The 18562-nt window shown below is 44.2% G+C and overlaps 1 protein-coding gene across 3 annotated transcripts; it reads left to right on the top strand.

The window, feature by feature from the left end:
* Nucleotides 1-48: 48 nt before the first annotated feature.
* Nucleotides 49-6391, top strand: NUDT2 (nudix hydrolase 2). Of its 3 annotated transcripts, XM_037373964.1 has the most exons (4): nt 221-289; nt 777-830; nt 1450-1605; nt 5458-6391. In XM_037373964.1, the coding sequence occupies exons 3-4, from the start codon at nt 1473-1475 to the stop codon at nt 5769-5771; spliced, it is 447 nt and encodes a 148-aa protein (XP_037229861.1). In that variant the 5' UTR covers nt 221-289; nt 777-830; nt 1450-1472; the 3' UTR covers nt 5772-6391. The 3 variants fall into 3 exon arrangements, with proteins under 3 accessions (XP_037229862.1, XP_037229859.1, XP_037229861.1); XM_037373965.1 differs by lacking the exons at nt 221-289; nt 777-830 and adding an exon at nt 49-93; XM_037373962.1 differs by lacking the exon at nt 777-830 and having other exon boundaries at nt 105-289.
* Nucleotides 6392-18562: the final 12171 nt, after the last annotated feature.

The following is an 18562-nucleotide window of genomic DNA, read 5'->3' as shown; positions in this document are numbered from 1 at the left end:
GGGGAGCTACGGCCCGCGCCTGCGCCTCTGCGATTGGTTGAGGCTGCCTGCGGTCGGGCGGCGCTCCGCCTACTCCTCGGACCGGAAGCGAAGGTGAGGGTGAGGGTGACCCGGGCCCGGCTCCGCGCCCGGCTCCTGCCGTGTCCCGGTGCGCGCCGGGGCTGTCCCGCTGCTATGGCAACGGCCGGGGGAGCTCTGCCCCCACCCCCCACCCCGGGCCTGGCGCCCCGGTGCCCGCCCCGGCGGGGCCCTGCCCGCTCCGAGCGGCCTGGCAGCCCCCGGGGACACGGTGGGCCGCGCTCTGCGGGCGGGCGGGCGGGCGGGAGGGAGGGGAGCGGGGCCGCGGCGTGCCTGGTGGCGGTGGGGGCCAACCCCGGAGGGGTTTATCCTTCCCGGCGCTGGGCGCCGAGCGCGGCGCTCCCCGGGGCTCCCGGGAGGTGGTGCTGGTCTCCCGCCTCGGGCGGGCTCGGCTCTGCTCGGGGCGGGTTATCTTTCTTAGTAGTTGGTGGCGGTTAAAGAGCGGTGAACCGTGAGAGCTGAACGCCGGGCTGGCGCTCGGTTGGTGGTGAAGCACCCTGTGCTGTCATTTCCCAGGCTGGCAGCTGGAGATGTCCCAGTACCTCACTGGACATCCCAGGGAAAAACGGTGTTGTGTAAATTTATTACTGAGATTGCATGGCTCTATCAAAATGCCAGGCGTTGCCTGGAACCGGGAATTGCTGCATTCTTTAACATGTATTTCTCATCTCCATCGCTTTCTCTCTTTTCCCGTGTAGGACCCATTGTCCTGGCTGTGTAGCTTATTGATTACAATATTTGTCACTTAAGAGGTGTGTGCCTTTCTAGTGAAATTTAAACACTGAACACGTGTGCCAAGAAGCTTTTAGTTCTGCCATGTTTTTTAGTTCTGCTCATTCCAGGTCCAGACAGCCGAGAGCCTGTCCTTTGTCATTCATTTTCTCAGCTCTGCGGCTGGCATCTTGAGGAGTTCTGTGCTGCAGGGGATCTGTCTTGGGCAATTATTTCTCTATGCTGCTTCCAGTAATGCTGGGATAGTATCTTTGTGCAGGGCCTTTCAATATTTGAAGTGTAAAGCTCCAGAGTGTTAGTTGGTGGGTTTCCTTTAATTTTATTTTTTTCCTCCCTATGGTGTGGTTTGTAGTATATCATCAGCGGAGAAATGTCGGGCAGGTTACATTTCATGCTTCTTGATAAGTTTTTTTTAAAGTTTTGATATAGGTTGTGATTTCCTTGTTTTAAAAGGAAAGGACTCCCATTTTTTTGCAATTAAAAGATTGTTAATAAGATGCAATTTAATTATGTATTAGCTGCAAAGGGATGGACAGCTCTTAGTATGTGCTGAGATACATTTGCTGGCTAAATACAACTAGTCTGTTTCAGCTCCATGTTGTATGTTGTTCCTGCTTGATCTTTTGTGCTTTTCCACAGCTCTTCGTGCAGTTAAGAGGGGCATGGCAGTGAGAGCTTGTGGCTTGATCATCTACAGGAGGCTGCAGTCAGGACCATCTTCTAAGGTCACTGATGGTATTGAATACCTCCTCCTTCAGACATCCTATGGGACCCACCACTGGACCCCACCCAAAGGTGATATTTGTTCTAATAACACACTTTAGGGTTGTTTGTGTTGGGAGTGGGTGAGATTACAGACTGAACTTTGGCTGAATGCCAAGGTCAGCTTAGAGGGGCAGTTAATCAGTTGACAGTGGCCACTGATTATGCTGTTTGTGCAGCTGAGTGGGTTGTTTTGTGGCCAAAATTATTTGCAAGTTGTGATTGTATAAACTATTGGACATAACTGATTGGGGTTGGGGGGTGGTCACCAAATTGTGCTCCACAGGTATCTGATGTTTCTGGCAGGCACTGAGAAGACAACTGAAATTAGGTAGCTAGAGAAATTTTTACCTTCTCACTCAGGCCTGACCCTCCACCAGATACTGCTGTTGCCAATGCATGGTTGTTTGACCTTCATATAATCAGAGAGGAATCAGTTTGCAGTGCAACATTAGAAAGCAAACTGAAATCTGTGCCGATTTGCTTCAAAACACCTTTCTTAGAAGATGCAGGAGTTTCTTTAAGTTCAGGAGTCCTTTGATGAAGAGTGCGTACCTAATGCAGCAGAGGTGAGAAGGACAGCTAGGAGAAGTAACCTCATCAGCTATGTTCACCTAAGCCATCCTTGCTCATCAATGAGGCTCCAAAGACAACAAGCCCAGTGCCCCCAGACATATAGCAACACCTTATCTGTAAGGACACATGGCAGAGCCAGTGTTTGGTAGTACGCAGTTGCAGTCCTGGTACCAGGAAAAGTGCAGCACAGAAATACTTCAGGTTCCTTGTGGGTCTTCTTACACCCTCTTTTTACCTGCTGAGATTTCTTCCTGCTAGTTTTTACTTCTTGTTTCACAAAATGCAGTGCTCTTAAAGCATAGTGCAGGAGCGGTTTGTAAACAGGAATTTGCAGATTGGGAAAAAAAACCAACTTGTAACGGTATCAACTATGCTCCCCTGTTAAGGGAAAGAACAAAACTTTCCAAACATCCCCCTTTGTCCACTTGACCAAAAGCCTAAGGGAGTAGAGTTTGCAACCTACTGCAAATCTAAAAAACACATGCTGGGACATGATTGGTTGTTGTAAGAGGAGAGACCCATATGAAAAGATTCACTGGAATACAGTAGTTCTGGACAAGTGATTGAAATGACTTGTAAGCATTGCAGTAGGGAGTGAAATAACTTGTAGGCATACATTTATGCACTCAGAATCATAGAATTATCAAATGGGTTGGGTTGGGCTGGGAGGGACCCTCAGAGGTCGCCGGGCCCAACCCGCCAGCAAGGGGCAGGGCCGTCTCAAGTAGAGGAGGTTCTGAGAGCCCCGTCCAGGCTGACCTGGGAGGTTTCCAGGGACGGGGCGCGCCCCACCTCTGTGGGCAACGTGTTGCAGCGTTTTGCCTCCCGGTTGGTCGCAGCGTGTTGCCTTCCTTGTAGGGAGCGTGAGCCGCCCCTCGTTTGGTTTGAAGCCAGTCCCCGCTGTGGTGTGGCTGCAGGCCCTTTGACCAAGTCGGTGGCCATTGTTCTGGTGAGCCCTCTGGAAGTGCTGAAAAGCCACAGCAAGGTCTCTGTGGAGCCTTCTCCAGGTGTCTCCCAGCAGACTAAGCTGTTCCTTGTAGGAGATGTGTTAATCCTTATCATCATGTTTGTGACCCTCCTCTGGACTCCCAACAGTTGTGTCTTTTCTGTGCTAAGGGCTCCAGAGCTGGATGCAGTCCTCCAGGTGGGGTCTCGCTGGAGCAGAGTAGAGGGGCAGAATCACCTCCCTCAACATATTTTTTTAAGGTTTAATAGATCAAAAGCTACATATCAAAGCCATAATCTGATGGCAGCTTTTAATAGCTCAGTACAGATTCGGGGACAATGAATGAAGGGGAGCTATAACGTTATATATTCTCTGCAATATGAGTCATCTTCAAAGGAAGTCTCAGGTTGTGTCGTGCAATAACATAACTTGTATATGATGCACACATAGATTTAATGTGGCAAGAAGCCAAAATGAGAAGTTGTAATTTCTCTCCAAGACCACACAAAAGACAATTTACTACTATAGCTGTACATTGGTATTTTAGAATTTGCCCAAGCAGCTGCAACCCTTATGGGATTAAACTGGATTTGTTTGTATCCCCCCACGTGAGCTTCATCAGGCTCACTTCTGCTCCTAGAACTGTGACTTTGCACTAGCTGGGGCTGTTGGGGAGGGCATGCAGGTTTCGTTTTCTTCCTCGTATTGGAACTGCATTAGTGCAAACAGCTGGTAGGGTCTGGAAGCTGTGGCAGTCCTTTTTCTACCAAGTAGGTACACTATACTGCACAAAGCTGGAAACTTACTGAGCTTATACTTGTGCTTATCAACAGCAAGGTGAGGTGATTGCCTTTCACTTTGCTGGAGAGCAGGAGGATGCACTGGTGTCCTTTGAGCTGAAATTGAACCTTGGCCCTCCAGCTGTATTGCTACTTCAACTCATTGCACATTTGGTGACAATGGATCATGACTGTCATAAAAAAATAGTGGTTACTTACTGTTCATGGATGTTCTGTGGGCATTTGCTGTGGGTACTGTAAAAGTAAGCCAGCTATGCAAGGCCAAGGGGATTAAGTTTTCCAACTGTTAGTCCCAGCTATGGAAATACATACTTTGTCAAAAAGGAGACAGCTTGACTTGCACTGCTGAGATTCAGGGAGAAAATATTTTTACTTAAAGCCTCAGTCTGTTTGATCTCAAATATCCAAGATGTCAAGTGCAACATCAAATGCTGTTTTCTGTGCAGTTGCCGCTTGAAATGGAACTGTATATTACATTTGAGATGATGTCACATTGTAAGAGGTGTTTAAGCTTCTGATATGCAAAGAAGTGAGTGAAGCCTGTTGGGAAAGCAAAATGAGCTTCCCATATACTCCAGTTCTAGTACTAAAGGGTGGCTTTGTGTACCAAGCCCTGAGGAAAGATTGATCTCTATGATGAAATTACGGCTATTTGCAGCCAGCTACATAGAAAATAAAGTGACATCAGGGGCAAAATAAAGCTAACTTTTTTTTTCCTCTTGAAGACTCCCAACTCCTGCTATGTTGCTTTTTTGAGATCTTGCTTGGCTTGTTCTATTTATGTTCTTGTCTGCAGCTTTCATGAGAAAACCAAATCTGACATTTCTCAACAAAAGTACAAACAGCTGTGGATGTGTTATATTTATCTGTTGTTTGTAATGGCAATGTAAAATAAATAATGTGTCCTAGAAGAACTACGCATCTGGTGAAAGGAGTGGCTTTTAGGCTTGCTGCATTTCAGAGGGGAATATAGGAAAGAAATAAAAATACCCCTAACTGCCTAACTGAAAACCCACCCTTTAAATAGCATTTATTGGTGCCTGGTCCCATTGCTTCTGAGCTGTTTTGCGGAGTTGAGCCTTAAGCTCCTGTTGGGGGAAAGGGCTGAGGAAGAACTAACACTCTTGCAGATGAGTAGTGTCCTCCCTAACTAGATAAAGGAAAAACACTGATGAGTCACTCAGTCCTCAGTATGATCTAAGGTGTAACATTACATCTAGAGGAACTAGATGGTCCTTAAGGTCCCTTCCAACGCAAGCCATTCTGTGATTATGGGTGCAGAGTGTTCCAGAAGAGGAGAGGAGGAAGAAAAGATGCCTGGTGCTGACAGGCCACTGGGAGTTTCAGAAGATGTGGGGTAAACAGTGATCCTAAAAGCCACAAGAGAAAGATAAATTAAGACTTGAAAGTTGGAAAAGCAATCTCTGGTCTCCAATTTCAGTTTGCTTCTGTATGAGCTACAGTGTACTCTCATCTCTGTCTCCCAATGTTTCCCAGTTCTCAACTGAATAAACAAAATTTGAGTCTCCTTCCTAGAGACTTACTTTTTCACCTTCTTGACAGGCCATGTGGACCCAGGAGAGGATGACCTGCAGACAGCCTTCCGGGAGACGCAGGAAGAGGCTGGTCTTCAGGCCAGTCAGCTCACCCTCATAGAAGGGTACAAGAAAGAACTGCACTATCCTGTCCGTGGCAAACCGAAGACTGTCACTTACTGGCTGGCGGAAATGAAGGACTGTAACACAGAAATCAAGCTCTCGGAGGAGCACCAGGCTTTCCAGTGGCTGAGGCTAGAGGATGCCTGCAGATTTGCAGAATATGAGGACATGCAAGCAATGCTGAAAGAAGTGCATCAGTTTCTCTGTTCCAAAGAGTAAATGCTTTTGTGAAGGAAAAGGGGAACTTCTGAAGAACATGGCCTGCTTTTATTATTTTTTTTTTAACCAAGGGACGAACTACATGCCTGCAAAAATACACTTTTCTTTTTTAAATCTATACAAAATCAGTGAAGATACTTGAAGCTTTTAAAGAGCTTGTGCTTTTGTCTCCCCTAGCTAATGCAAAAAAACATGGTTTGATTGAAGTGTGAGCCAGAGATGTCTGAATTGAAACTCATAGCTAACGAAGACTTCCTCTGTCCCTGTCTCCTTTTCTTTTTCCTTTTTCTTTTTTTTCCTTGAAGTGCTGAACAACTACGCACCTTTTTGAAAAATCAAACGCTTGACATTTCTGGATTTGCTGATGTAGAGCTACAGAATTGAGAAAATGAGCATATGGGGATTTTAAATAACAAAGTATTTATTACAGAAGTTGCACCTTGCATTTCAAATGGGGAAGCTGTAGTTCTGTTCCCAGCTCTTCCACTGATACACTGTGTTACTTGTTAGATCATTTCAGGTCTTGTTTGTTTGTATCATGGATTTATGTACATCACTAATATACTGTTATGAAAACATTTTCCATCCAAAGAGTCTTAGTAAACAGTTGCCATATAGTATTTAAATGGTAAACTTGAAGCTCTTTTTTGGCTTGTTTATTTTCTTTTTAGCTCTTTAACAGACACCTTAGCTATACATTTGTTCAGGGCGGTGGGAAAGGGAAATCTATCTAATACAGCATTTTCTGCACAGAATATCTTAAGCTGATGTGCAATCTTGCATCTATTGAATAACATATGTGTTTCTGTGGCTTCAGCCCACACCCATGTGCAGGCAGCAGGGCCATGTGTACTGCCAGTGCTGTGCTGTAGATACGCTGTATGATTGCAGAAGCCTGCAGTGGTACCAGTGAGCCCCACCTGCATCAGCTTTCTTGTGGAGACCTCTTGTGATGGACATTGGTCGATGGCACTTAGTGGGAGCTGAGGTACGATTAGGCATGTTTTCATAATAATGGTTCATAACCTTTCAGATGTTTTGGTACATAAAACACAAAAAAAAATAGTGATGGCATTATTAAAATTTTTAGGGGAGGAATGAAGTTTTCTGAATCCCAGGGAACTTTGTGGGAGAACAAGTATCCCTTTTTCCCTGCGTCTCCTCTAGCCTTTGCTGCTTAGGCACTTGAACTTTGCAAAGCAAGTAAGCGTATGAGAAAGTGGGTTCTGCTTCCACTTTGTCTTCCTCCTAGCTGCAGGAGTGGAACGAGGGTCATCAGCATCACATCAGCCCTGAAGAAGACCTGCGATACGCAAGATGCAGCATAACCAGGCTGAGAAATACAGGCAGCAGTTCAGTATCATGTTACTCTCCAGTTAGCATTCATCTTTCGGTGCAGCACATTAATAATGTTAGTAACGCTGTGACAGTGGTGTGTTGTTCATCACTGTTACCTTCCTGTAGAGTGATTTATAAAAGCCTCCTTAGAGTGCATCCTTTTTTGTCTGTATATATATATATATATATGCACATATATACACACACAAAAGAAGGATGGACTACAAGGGGGCTTTCTATATATATACACACAAACAATTTCAGTGCTCCTTCACTTTACAGTCAAGTTTTATTTTGATTATGAGCATTGTTCAAAAGCATTGCATTCAGGTGATGGCAGAGTGAACGGCACATAGGCTGTGCGTTTGCTCTGTTTCTCACCTATTTTAGAAGCAGAGGATGGAAGGTGTCTCCCACTGTCACCAGCTCCAGCCCCAAGGCAGAGTCAGCTGTTTTGGAGTCTTTCCTGATGGATGTTTGGCTACTGTGCCACTCATACCTTCAGCTCCTCTGTCCTTACCTTGGAAAATTTGGTTTATAGCCTTTAATGTAGGTAAACCAGTGAGCAGTAAATAAAAGATAGCAACCAGTAAAAGAGAGGGGGAGAAAATAGATAAAAGCCTGTGTTGGTTCACTTTTTTCATTATTGTTTAATCTACCATTTAATCAGTGCTATGTAAACAATGGTGTTACTGCCTTCATGTTTATAAGCAAGATTGGCATATTAAGTATGAATTATAGAGAGTCATTAGCAAGTCATCTGTTCTGCCCATTCAGCAGTAATGAACATAAGCACTTGCTGCTTTGGAAAGCACAACAGTAGCTGAACTCCGAGTATTTCCGTTTTAATGGCACTGTATACACAGTGTTTCCAAAGTGTGTCAAGGTTTTGGAGGGTAGTAAGTGCATTGTAAGGTGATGTGCTCCTTGGTCAGAATTTCAAATGTGGGCATCTTAACTGTTGTAGAAAAAGGTGCAAGGGACGTAACTGTGTGAACTGGTGAGGCACTGCATTTTGAGAGAGCTGTACATTTGAGAGAAAGTACAGAATGTATTCCCACAAATTTTGTGTGTAAAATGATGCTTACACATTTGGAAATTTGTCCTAAAAATCTCTGGATTTGTTCTAAAGTGGAACAATTGGAAGCTCAGAATTTAATTCTGACTCTTGTTTGTGTTCACTGCTCACTGGTGGAGAAAGAGTTCTTCCTCTGCCCATGTCTAGTAGTAAAATATTTTCCCAAGGAGCATGTGGGAAGCCTTCCAGTGGAATAATCTGCCTGGGGAAGACATTTATTTCTAACCTCTATGATTTTTATCCCCTGAACCAATAAGGTTTCTATTTTCTTTCTTGAGACCAATTAAGGTTTTGGTCATAATATTATCACATGGCAGTTAGCCATTTTACCAGGCTGTGGATATATGTTTAAAAAAAAAATATCAGAGACTTTAAATTCCCTGGAGACCCCATTTTTGGCTTAGGTTAAATAAAATCAACCTCTAGAGAAGTTCAAGCTCCACTGAAATAGCACAACTTAATTTGGGTAAATTGAAAAGCGTTGTTTAAGTCTTGAGTAATCAGAGGTTAGGATATGGTTTCCCTTGCTCTACTGAACAAATATACTGATGCAGCTCATACTTGTAATTTCCTGGTGTTAGTATTTCTTTCTTCAAATAAATCCTGAGTTATAGCCATGATTACAGTTTACATCATCACAAGATCAGAGAGAAGGAAAGCATAAATCCATTAATATTAGGAAAGCACTAAGACATTGCTAGTTTCACTGAGAAAAAATCAGGATTGAGCGTGGTGGTCACAGTTAATTATACTCAAAACAACAAGTGTGAAGGCTGAAAACAGTGCCGTATTCCTTTCTAGAAAAGAACTGTATTCCTGCTCTAGGTGGGAGCATTATATCTGTTCACTGACTGCTCCATATGGCTAGGAAATCAGAGGCTGGTGTAAAAAGGGCTGGATAATGTATCCCTGACAAGTATCACTGATGTTACTTGTCATTCTATGTAAAGAAAGAGTGTGTAAGGTCTAATATGTCCTAAATATGGAAGTATTTTGAGAGAGACCTATTCTGTCAGCTGGACTCTTACGGTGATGCAGAGAGGACAATGGAGTGCTACCTTTTAAGTTAGAAAAATGACTTGCTGTTACTTAATTGATAACTTAGTGGGGGGAGTATTTTGGCAGGTATCTGGAGGAGACTTTAATCTTTTTGAGTCCCGAATGCAGCGCTTATTAGTTATGTTCCCACATTGACAAAGTAACTTGACAACCTTCTGTCTGTTGGCAGCTAGTTTTATCTTAAAAAGGGTTTAAGGATCATCAGGATTTCTGTTTTTCACCTTACACCTTGCCTCCAAGGCTTATATGCTCAGTAACTCTAGAATTTCAGGGCAATGGACAGTTGCAGCTGGTGAGCGTCTCAGCTTGATTTAGCTCAGTCTGGGTTTTGTTACGGGTTAAATCAGCTCTGGAAGAGCTAAGCAGCGTGTGCCTATACGAACCAAACAATCTGCTCTGCTTGCTTCAACCTCGTGCTGTGCAAGGAGATTGTTTTCAAGTGTTAAAAAAAATCCAAACAGCGCTTACAACTCCCTGTCAAAACAGCAAGACCAGGGAGGCGATTGGCTATGGTGCCACTCTGCCTGGTTGGAAAAGTGACACAGGATGGAACAACAGCTCCATTATAATGGAGCTAGTCTGTTTGATAATTTGCATTATCAAAAAGAGGAGTGACAGTCCCATCTTTCCACTCAATGAGGATCTCTCCACGCCTCAAGGAAGGGGAGCATGATGGTGGAAGGTATGGCTGGGGACCTCTTCGTAAGGGAGACTGCTCCCGCAAGTCAGCTCTGCTGCTGTTGGCTGGGGAGCTCTTCAGAGCAGAGAGGATTTTCTTCTTCCTAGGAGAAGAGAGAAGAGGGTACATAACTGCCTCTGTCACTTGGTAGCTTCTCTATGTCAACTGCTTCAGCAATTGTAGTGCCTATGTTCCCTAAACCTTCAAGGGATGGTGCAAGGTGAGTAGAAGAGGAGGAGCCAACATTAATGGCTGTATTTGGATGGAATAGTGGGTGGGAGGGAGAAACAGAGTGGTGGAGAGGAGAAATCATGAAGGGTGACATTATGGGTGAGCAGGACCATCTGCTTAGAGCCAGACACTTCAGGTGTGGGATGCTGGACAGGGAAGTGGTAAACCAGATGAACCTGAATCTCACTTACTTGTTGTAATGAACGTTGAGTGTCAGTATTATTAATCCCAGTATGAATGCCAAGGGGCTGAGGACCAGCATGGCTGTCTTCCAGTTGGTGCCTGAAAGGATATCAGATAATATTCATTTGCTGTACCTATCCCCATTCTTATGCAATAGCCATGATTCCCACAAAAACCACCTGTAATGTCCCTGAAGACTAGCAGGTAACAGGAAAAGTGCTTTGTCCATAAGATCAACATCTTACAGCTTCTTTATGCTGCACAGCATCCTTCTATTGCAAATAGCAACAAAAAGGTTTTCTTTCTTCCTAGGAAGACAGTAACTATTCATGCTTCTCTGCTCTGCAGCTCTCTGATACAAAAAGAGAAGGGCTGGGGAAGGCACCAGTGTTAGTGGGTACCTATTTGCCTTCATGAGCTGGGACAAAACAATTTTATGTTTTTACTAACTTTTTTACTCCAGGCCTGGGGAGATTCGTTTAATCTTTAAAAGGAGTTTTTCTGACAGTTAGTTTGGTGCCCTCATTCCCTACCAAGCATCCTCAGCAGGACCCAGGGGAATGTAACTGTATTGATGGGAAGGTCAGAGGCACCGATGAACCTTCCTCCACCTGGTCTCCTCCTCCTCTGGCTGATCCCTGGACCTACCTGCAAGCCTGGCTCCAGCATTTTTCCCTCGATTTCCATGGTGCTTTTTAGAGTGATTGTGGGATACATCTATGGGAAGAAACAGAGAGGCTCAGATTAGCAGCTTCCACTGTTGGACTGGAGAAAGCTCCAGCTTCCTCCTGGGATTGCACTGTAACCACAAATTCCCTTTGTAAGGAGCTCGAATGAAAAAGGAGACTTTCTTGTTCCTCGGTATTCCCCAGCTACTGCTATTTTTTGTTTCTAGAACATCTGATGTCTGTGCCTTCAGGTTAAGATTATGGCTGTTATCACCGAACTGCTTGCCAAGGCAAACATCTCAACATGTTGTGTGAAAGCAAAGCCTTGAACCACTCAGTGGTATATGTGGAAGTTCTTCAGAAGTACTCAGGTACTTACACCACTGAAAATACTTGAGTAATCTCTAGATGCCACCCACGCTTCTCTTCCTGCAGTTCTTACATATGCCTTCAGAAAAGAAAAGTGCTCACCTTCATTTGCTGGGAAGTATGCCTGCTTGGTCTTCGCTGGAGACACTGTGCTGTTAAATTTGTTAGCCAGAGGTGGGTCAGTGAAGCTCACAGAAGATCCTCTGTCCATGGCATTGATCTTTGATGAGTCGATGGTTTTAGCTTGGAAGGAAATAAAGTGAAGATGTATGTGATTATCATTTATTTTTTGTACAGAAACCTGGATATGCTTGGTGCCTGGGAAGGGAAGGGAACCCAGCCCTTGTGGTATTAGTCCTCTAGCCTGCATGGCAAACAGGACGTGGTGCAATAGTGATGACCTTCTGTGAAGCAGGGGCCTTCAGTTCTCACAGATTTGAAAGCTGAAATGAACCTTTCAAGACAGAACCCATAGCCAAAGCAGAGCTTGTTTTCTGGTGGTAAATAAGGTAATTGGTCTAAAAAGATGGAGTGCAAAACACCAGCTGTTAAAGGATGAAGTGTGAGGAAGAGGCAAGTAGAAGCATCACAAGTATTACCAACAGAGCAGATGATGAAATGGGATTGAAAGGGTTGTAAATAGTCCATACCTCTTGCAAGGCTCAATGGCATCCTTTGTGTTGCCAGTCTTACTCCAGAAGTAGGGTATGTGGGGTATCAACTACTGCTAGAGGGAAGGTTGTGGGAAATCTTGTGGCAGCAGTAGTCATCCCTCTCCTTCACTGATGCATGTGGCAAGACCAAGAAACCCATATATTCAGGGCTCCCCACTGTTTATCCCAACCCCATCCCTTCCTGTGGCATGAGCATCCATGGGTACACGGGTGGAACTTGTCGAGCAAATAACCCACCATAATGAAAGCTTCCTGCTGATGATCAACTGAAACTTGGATAAGAACAGCCTGAACAAACACATAGGACTTTGATGTTGTTACTGAGTAGTCAGAGGTTCCCTCCAGTAGACTCTGAACCATGGGGTTGATAGGAAAATTACCAGTTTGCACAAGACACACTAACTGGCACAACCTGATTCAAAGCCTGCTCTGTGTTTACCCTTGCAGCCTTGTTTGGGGAGGCTGGCTCAGAGGCAGCCCTGGGCTGCCAGGAACATTGCCTTGGGGAATGCAAATGCCCTTTTCACATGCCTTTTCCCATATCTTAAATGTTCCACGCATTTCCTAGCCTATATTTAACTGATTTGTTATGGTATGTAATTTGTGTTGGCTGTATTTACCTGCATGTTAAACAAACACTAACACTTGTGACTACTGTCGTAACTGCATGTTAACCTTCTAGTTGGCTAATTAAAAACCTCAGGTAAAAGGCTATCTTAGCTGCACATGACAGCCAAAAAAGCTAGTGTTATCTCTTTTTTATTTTGAATTAGACATAGCCTCTTTGTGTCAAGGGGTTGCACTCATAATCCATTTGCTTATGCCACCCAGATAGATCAAATTTTCTCTTTACTCATTTCTGCAAAGCTGAAAATCTCATTGGGGCCATCAGGCCTTAAGGTAAGGAATAGCCTTATGCAAGGGAAATTTCTCCTGAGGCAGACTGGGAACCTCATCATCTACAGAACACAGAAAAGTCATTACAAACACCAGCTCTTTTCATCTGTGGAATGGAAGAAGGGGGAGGAGGAGAGGATGAGGGGAGGAACTGAGTGTGATTTTCAGGTCTCAGTTCTGCACACAACTTCACAAGAGAAGTCTTGAAACCACCTTCCTTTGCATAAGAGGCTAAATGAAAGAGGGAAACAGACTGGACCATGAATTATCAGTGGTTAGCAATGGGCTTCACTCGCCATCTGACAAATTATGACAGTCACATCCTGGTGCAATGACCATGCTTGATGTCTTTTAGCCTGGTGTCCAACACTTAAAACTATGACAAGACCAGGATTTCTGCCCTTTTTGTGTACAGTCTAAGCAGGGGATAGCGAACGCTTATGAAGGTAGAGATTATCTTTTTAACAGAGGCCAAGGTCATGAAACTGGTAACACAAACCAGATTTTTTATAACTGATGTCATGTTCTAGGTTTTCCTAATGCAAAGGGATGGCAGCACTTTAATTAGCTCCTGCTACTTGCTGTGTTCACTATTCTCTTTATGGTTATATCAGGCACCAGGAGCGAGGTTCACTTCTGAGGATCGTAAGAGCATGGGATGAAGGCTAGAACCATGGCTTCACTTGTGATGGGTGCACTGTTGGGGTCTGGCAGGAGATAACTGTAACGTGTTGCTTAGAAACAGAAGCAACAATTTCTCATTTCAAATATAGCTGCTTCCAGTAGTTCATACAAGTTTTAAAGAGGTTTTCAGCTGCCCCCAGTTTTCTTGTTACCGAAAATGACATCCCAAAGTAATAAGTACCAAAAGCCCTTTCAAAATGTGAAGTGCCTGACTCTGTGGGACTTCCTTGGTTGTTTTGGACTCAGGAGGCCTAAGCAATTGCAACTATTCTTAGCTTTGGGCACCGATTCACATGAACTTTCCAAAATACTTGACTTCTGCCTGTCATGAAATGCAGCTTATGTTTAGAGTCCTGATCCTGTAAGGTGTTGCGTGCTTTCTGGAAAACACTCAGCAGCAACTACAGGGAACTGGTGGTACCAAGTAGCTGGGCTAACTTGGAGCCATTTGGTGTCTCTCTAGATGGGGCCAAAGTGAACATGAGTTAGAATGATGGATGCAAGCCTGGAGTTAGGTGGCTTGAATGATATGTAAGGTTAGATGTTACCTGATGCTAAATCGACCTCATCTTACTTTCATAGATCCACACATGTGTGCCTGCAGCTGGTTGCGTTGGTTTGTTGGGCCTTGGAGCTGCTGTCCAGGCAGCAGCACAGATGGTTCCATCTGCTAAAGTCTTCCACCTGCTGAATTTGTCCTTCTCCCTTGAGACAAAGACCTTATGGCCTCCTTTCTTGGTGCTGAGGTGGAAGCCCAAGCTCTGCAGAGTCAGGTGTCCCTTCTTGCTGCAGGACCACACTTGGCGTTCCCAGTCCCCGCAAGGCTCCATCTTGACCAGAGCATACTCCTGCATCTTGTGGGCTGACAAGCACTGCTTTGTGTGAAGGCTGACAATGGTCCTGGTGGCAGGGTCCCAGCTCCACTGCTGCTGCTGGGAGTGCACCTTGCAGTCAGTCAGGCTGATGCTGTTGGTCTCGTGGTGGGAGACACGAATGCACTTTTCCATCCGGGTGTTCCTTATGAGGAAGCCTTGTCCCTCTGCTACTGTGGTACAATCAGAGCATGGTTTAGTATTGTGCATGTCCAAGGCAAACAAGCCTTCTGAGCACCAGACATTGCAAATGCCCTGGGAGAGGGCAGACGTAACCCACCCGTCCTTCCATGGGTAGGCATGGCTAGATTAACAGTTCCCCCAGCTTCCTAATTCCCCAGAATGATATTTCATTAAAATACAGTGTATGCAAACAGCCAGGAGCGGTACTAGAGAAAACTAATAACAACGTCAGTATCCCTTGTAACTAATGGGTGAAAATCCACCACACTTTAAAAGTTGAACTATTATGTAATATCTGCCTATATATATTTAATCCAGTATTTCAATTCCTTTAAATAGGTACCCATCGTTTCCTCCCTCCAAAATAATTGGATGGTTGGGTGTGGGGGTTTTTTGCCCCTATCTAGATCAAATCTTTCTTATAAAAAAGCAATTTAAACCCCTGAATTCCTCAGGTGCTTTTCACCTGGGGCCAATTAGGCCACTTTGGGCTACTGTTTCCATTAAGTGGCTTCCGGTGACATTACAGCAATGCTGGGATAAAACCATACCTCATCAGAAATCTGCAAGTACTTGACTGACAGAGCTTATTTACATATTGGTGTAAACTTGGAATTAGCACACTTGACATACATTTGTGCTCCCCAGGCATGAAGGCACCATTTTTAAGGATCCCTTAAATTAAGTATTGGTACAGCTGCCTCACAACAGAACTACAATTTGAAGTGATTTCTGTAATGACTTGTTTCTTTTAATAGCAAGGGGTCCCAACATCTCTGATGACTGGACATCCTGTTAGCTGGACAATAGCCCCCATTTTCAGTACAGAATCATTAGATGTGGCCTGTGAACATCCTGAGAAAAATGTTAAATACTAAACCATCTGTCACTGATGCAGGAGTACCTTCTGCTGTGTGTTTTGTGCCTAAAACAGAGGGACAGAAATAAAACTTGAAGTTTCTAGACATTATGAGAAATCTTTTCATTTTAATTACAATTACCAAATGGTAACTTCCAGCTTTTCTGGTGACTTTTTTTCCCTCAGGAGTCAGAGTTATGAAAGCCCCGTCAACATACAGTATTGAGCACGAAGATTAAGAGGAGACTGAAAACGTGATGTTTATCTAAACAACTGTTTCTGCAGAGCTTCCCCCCACAAAGCAAAGAACAATACTTTTCCCTGGCAGCAAGTATTTGGCTCGGTACCTGAAAAAACTGACCGCGTAAACAGAAGCCGGTACACAATATCAAGGGTATGAACAATAGCTTAACAGAGCTCTTACATTTTCTCTCAGGAAATTCTAGGGGTCTGCTAGATTAATAGTGACTGGGCGTTGTTAAATCAGAAACAGTTCAGGGCTTTCTGGTCAGCCTGAATGTGTGGAGAAAGGCAGCCAGAAGCTGTGGTAGAGCTCCTGCACTGGCTCCGAGTTCAGCACAGATGTGTTCACACTGGGATATTGACATTCATGGACCTGTGACAGCCTCCAGTCAAGGCAATTCCTTCCAAGCCCATGTGCCTAAGTGGAAATGAAATTTCTGTGGGATCTGAGGATGCTTGCGAGTCCCATCCCCTTTACCCCCTATTGAGGGCTGGATGGAGAAAAGATGTTTAATGCACCTTGGCCTCGAGTTTCTGCCAGCTTCTAAAGGCAGGAGATATGTCTCAAATATAACCTCCCATAATCTTTAGAAAATACAAAGGGATGAATACAATCCCACCACCATGTTTTTTTCTAGCACCTGGAATTCAGGACTCTCATCTCTTTGTTTCACCTTAATGAGGAATAACCCATTTTCAAAGTGATGATGATGTTACAGCTGCATAAAAATGTAACAGGAGAACATAAGAATTGTGCTGGGTCAGATAAAATATCTGCTGAGCCCAGTATCCTGTCTCCAGCACTGGGCATCAGCATTTGCTAATAGGGGAAGAGGGTAAGAATCAGACAAGCAAAGTGCTCACTCAAGATAGCAAAGATGCCAGTGCCTCCTTCCTAGAATTTATGGACTAGTTAAAGGAGCATTGCTGGGTATTTATGGTTAAAATGATTTTGCCCTTGTACACTACCTTGTACTTTTCAACTCTGAAATTCAAAGACCATTTTGTTGCTCAATCAGTATCATGAGCTCCTTCTGCAGCTCCACACAGTCAGCTTCAGTTTTGACTATTCTTAATAATTTTGCTCATCAGCAAAATTAATAATTTCATTGTTCACCCTTTTTTATCTGTCTTGGCACCTGCTGATACCTTCATTCTGCTGTCATCATTGTCACAGAATCATAGAATCATTTAGGTTGGAAAAGACCTTTCAGATCATCAGGTTCAATTGTTAGTCCAGGACTGCTGAGTTCACCACTAAACCATGTCCCTAAGCACCGCATCTGTGTGTTTCTTAAGAACCTCCAGGGATGGTGATTCCACCACCTCCCCAGGCAGCCTGTTCCAATGCTTTACCACCATTTGGGTGAAGAAATTTTTCCTAATATCCAATCTAAACCTCCCCTGGTGCAGCTTGAGGCCATCTCCTCTTGCGCTGTCACTTGTCACCTGGAAGAAGAGACCGACCCCCCTGCCCACACCCTCCTTTCAGGCAGCTGCAGCGAGCCACAAGGTCCCCCCCAAGCCTCCTCCTCTCCAGGATAAACAACCCCCTTTGTTGTAAGATTTGTGCTCCAGACCCAAACTTATTCAGTAAGTTTGGAAGTGAGTAATAAGTTGTTAATTTACTCCACTTCTTTGCTCCAGCCTGTGGCTATCTCCCACTCTATGAGAATGGCCTTTCTTCAGGGCCTCAGTGGAAGAATCTTATGAAAAACCTTTTGCAAATGCAGGTGCAAGGTCTAGATCAGCTCATCACATTTATGTGCTCACTGATGCCAACACAGATGTCAGACATCTCCACTACAAAATTGTATTGACATTTCTCATATTTATCTATCTGTCTGCAAATGCTGTTCTCTGCTTCTACTGACTTGCCTGACACTGAAATCAAACCTAGTGACCTGTGTTTCCCCAGGCTATGCAAGGATCCCTCTTAAGGGAGACATAATTGCTATAATGCAGCCCTTTAGTGCTGAGGTTGCTTTAAGTAAGAGTTTACATACTGCTTAGAAATGCAAAAAATGTAACCTTTGGTTTCCTGTAACTCAGTGTGAATACCATCTGGGCTGGTCATTCCCCACAGATTATTTATCTTTTTTTTTTCCCTAAAACGTACCCTGTTGACAATTTGGGTTGATAACACTCTTCAGACTGCAGAGAGTGATGCCATGTGAGGACCTCCCTGACCATGTCTGAAGTGAGCACTGGAACTGATAATCCATACAGCCTTTCTACACTGTCCTGCTTTGGCTGCCCTTCTTATGCCAGTTATTTATTGCCAATGACTGTCTGTTCACAGGTTTCATTTTTCCATTACATTTTGAAGAGTGCTGCTGTTAACCCCGCCAGCAGATTTGTGTTTTGTTCTTTGTATACAGTCCCTGATACTGTATGTTCCTCTCTAAAGAATCGCTGTGTTACCTACACGTTAGCAGCAAGAATTGTGTGCCCCCATATTATCTACCAGCCTTTTGCACTTTTGAACTGCCACTTTCTACCAGCTTTCTTGGTTTTATGCAGGTCTCATTTTGCAGAGACTCACCCCACTGAAGGTCCACCAGGACAGCCCATCTTACATGGGTATGCATGTGAGTTGAGGAACATCAGCACTGCAACTGAAGTGATTTCCTTTGAGATTTGTATAGCTCCTCAGTAGCGTATGACACTGAGTTATTAACAGATTTTTATCTTCGCACCATACCTCAGGTCCAAGAGTCCAACCACCATCTTACAGCTTGGGAACAGAGGTCTAACTAAAGTTTACTTGGTTC

The sequence above is a fragment of the Falco rusticolus genome, chromosome Z, assembly GCF_015220075.1.
Source record: "Falco rusticolus isolate bFalRus1 chromosome Z, bFalRus1.pri, whole genome shotgun sequence".
Taxonomy (NCBI): Eukaryota; Metazoa; Chordata; class Aves; order Falconiformes; family Falconidae; genus Falco; species Falco rusticolus.
This window is presented reverse-complemented; position numbering and strand designations above follow the sequence as displayed.

Coding starts and splice junctions, on each gene's coding strand:
- NUDT2 (XM_037373962.1), top strand. CDS start 175: ATGGCAACGGCCGGGGGAGCTCTGCCCCCACCCCCCACCCCGGGCCTG. Junction 290..1,449: donor TGGCAGCCCCCGGGGACACG/GTGGGCCGCGCT, acceptor GCTTTTCCACAG/CTCTTCGTGCAGTTAAGAGG. Junction 1,606..5,457: donor CCACTGGACCCCACCCAAAG/GTGATATTTGTT, acceptor CCTTCTTGACAG/GCCATGTGGACCCAGGAGAG.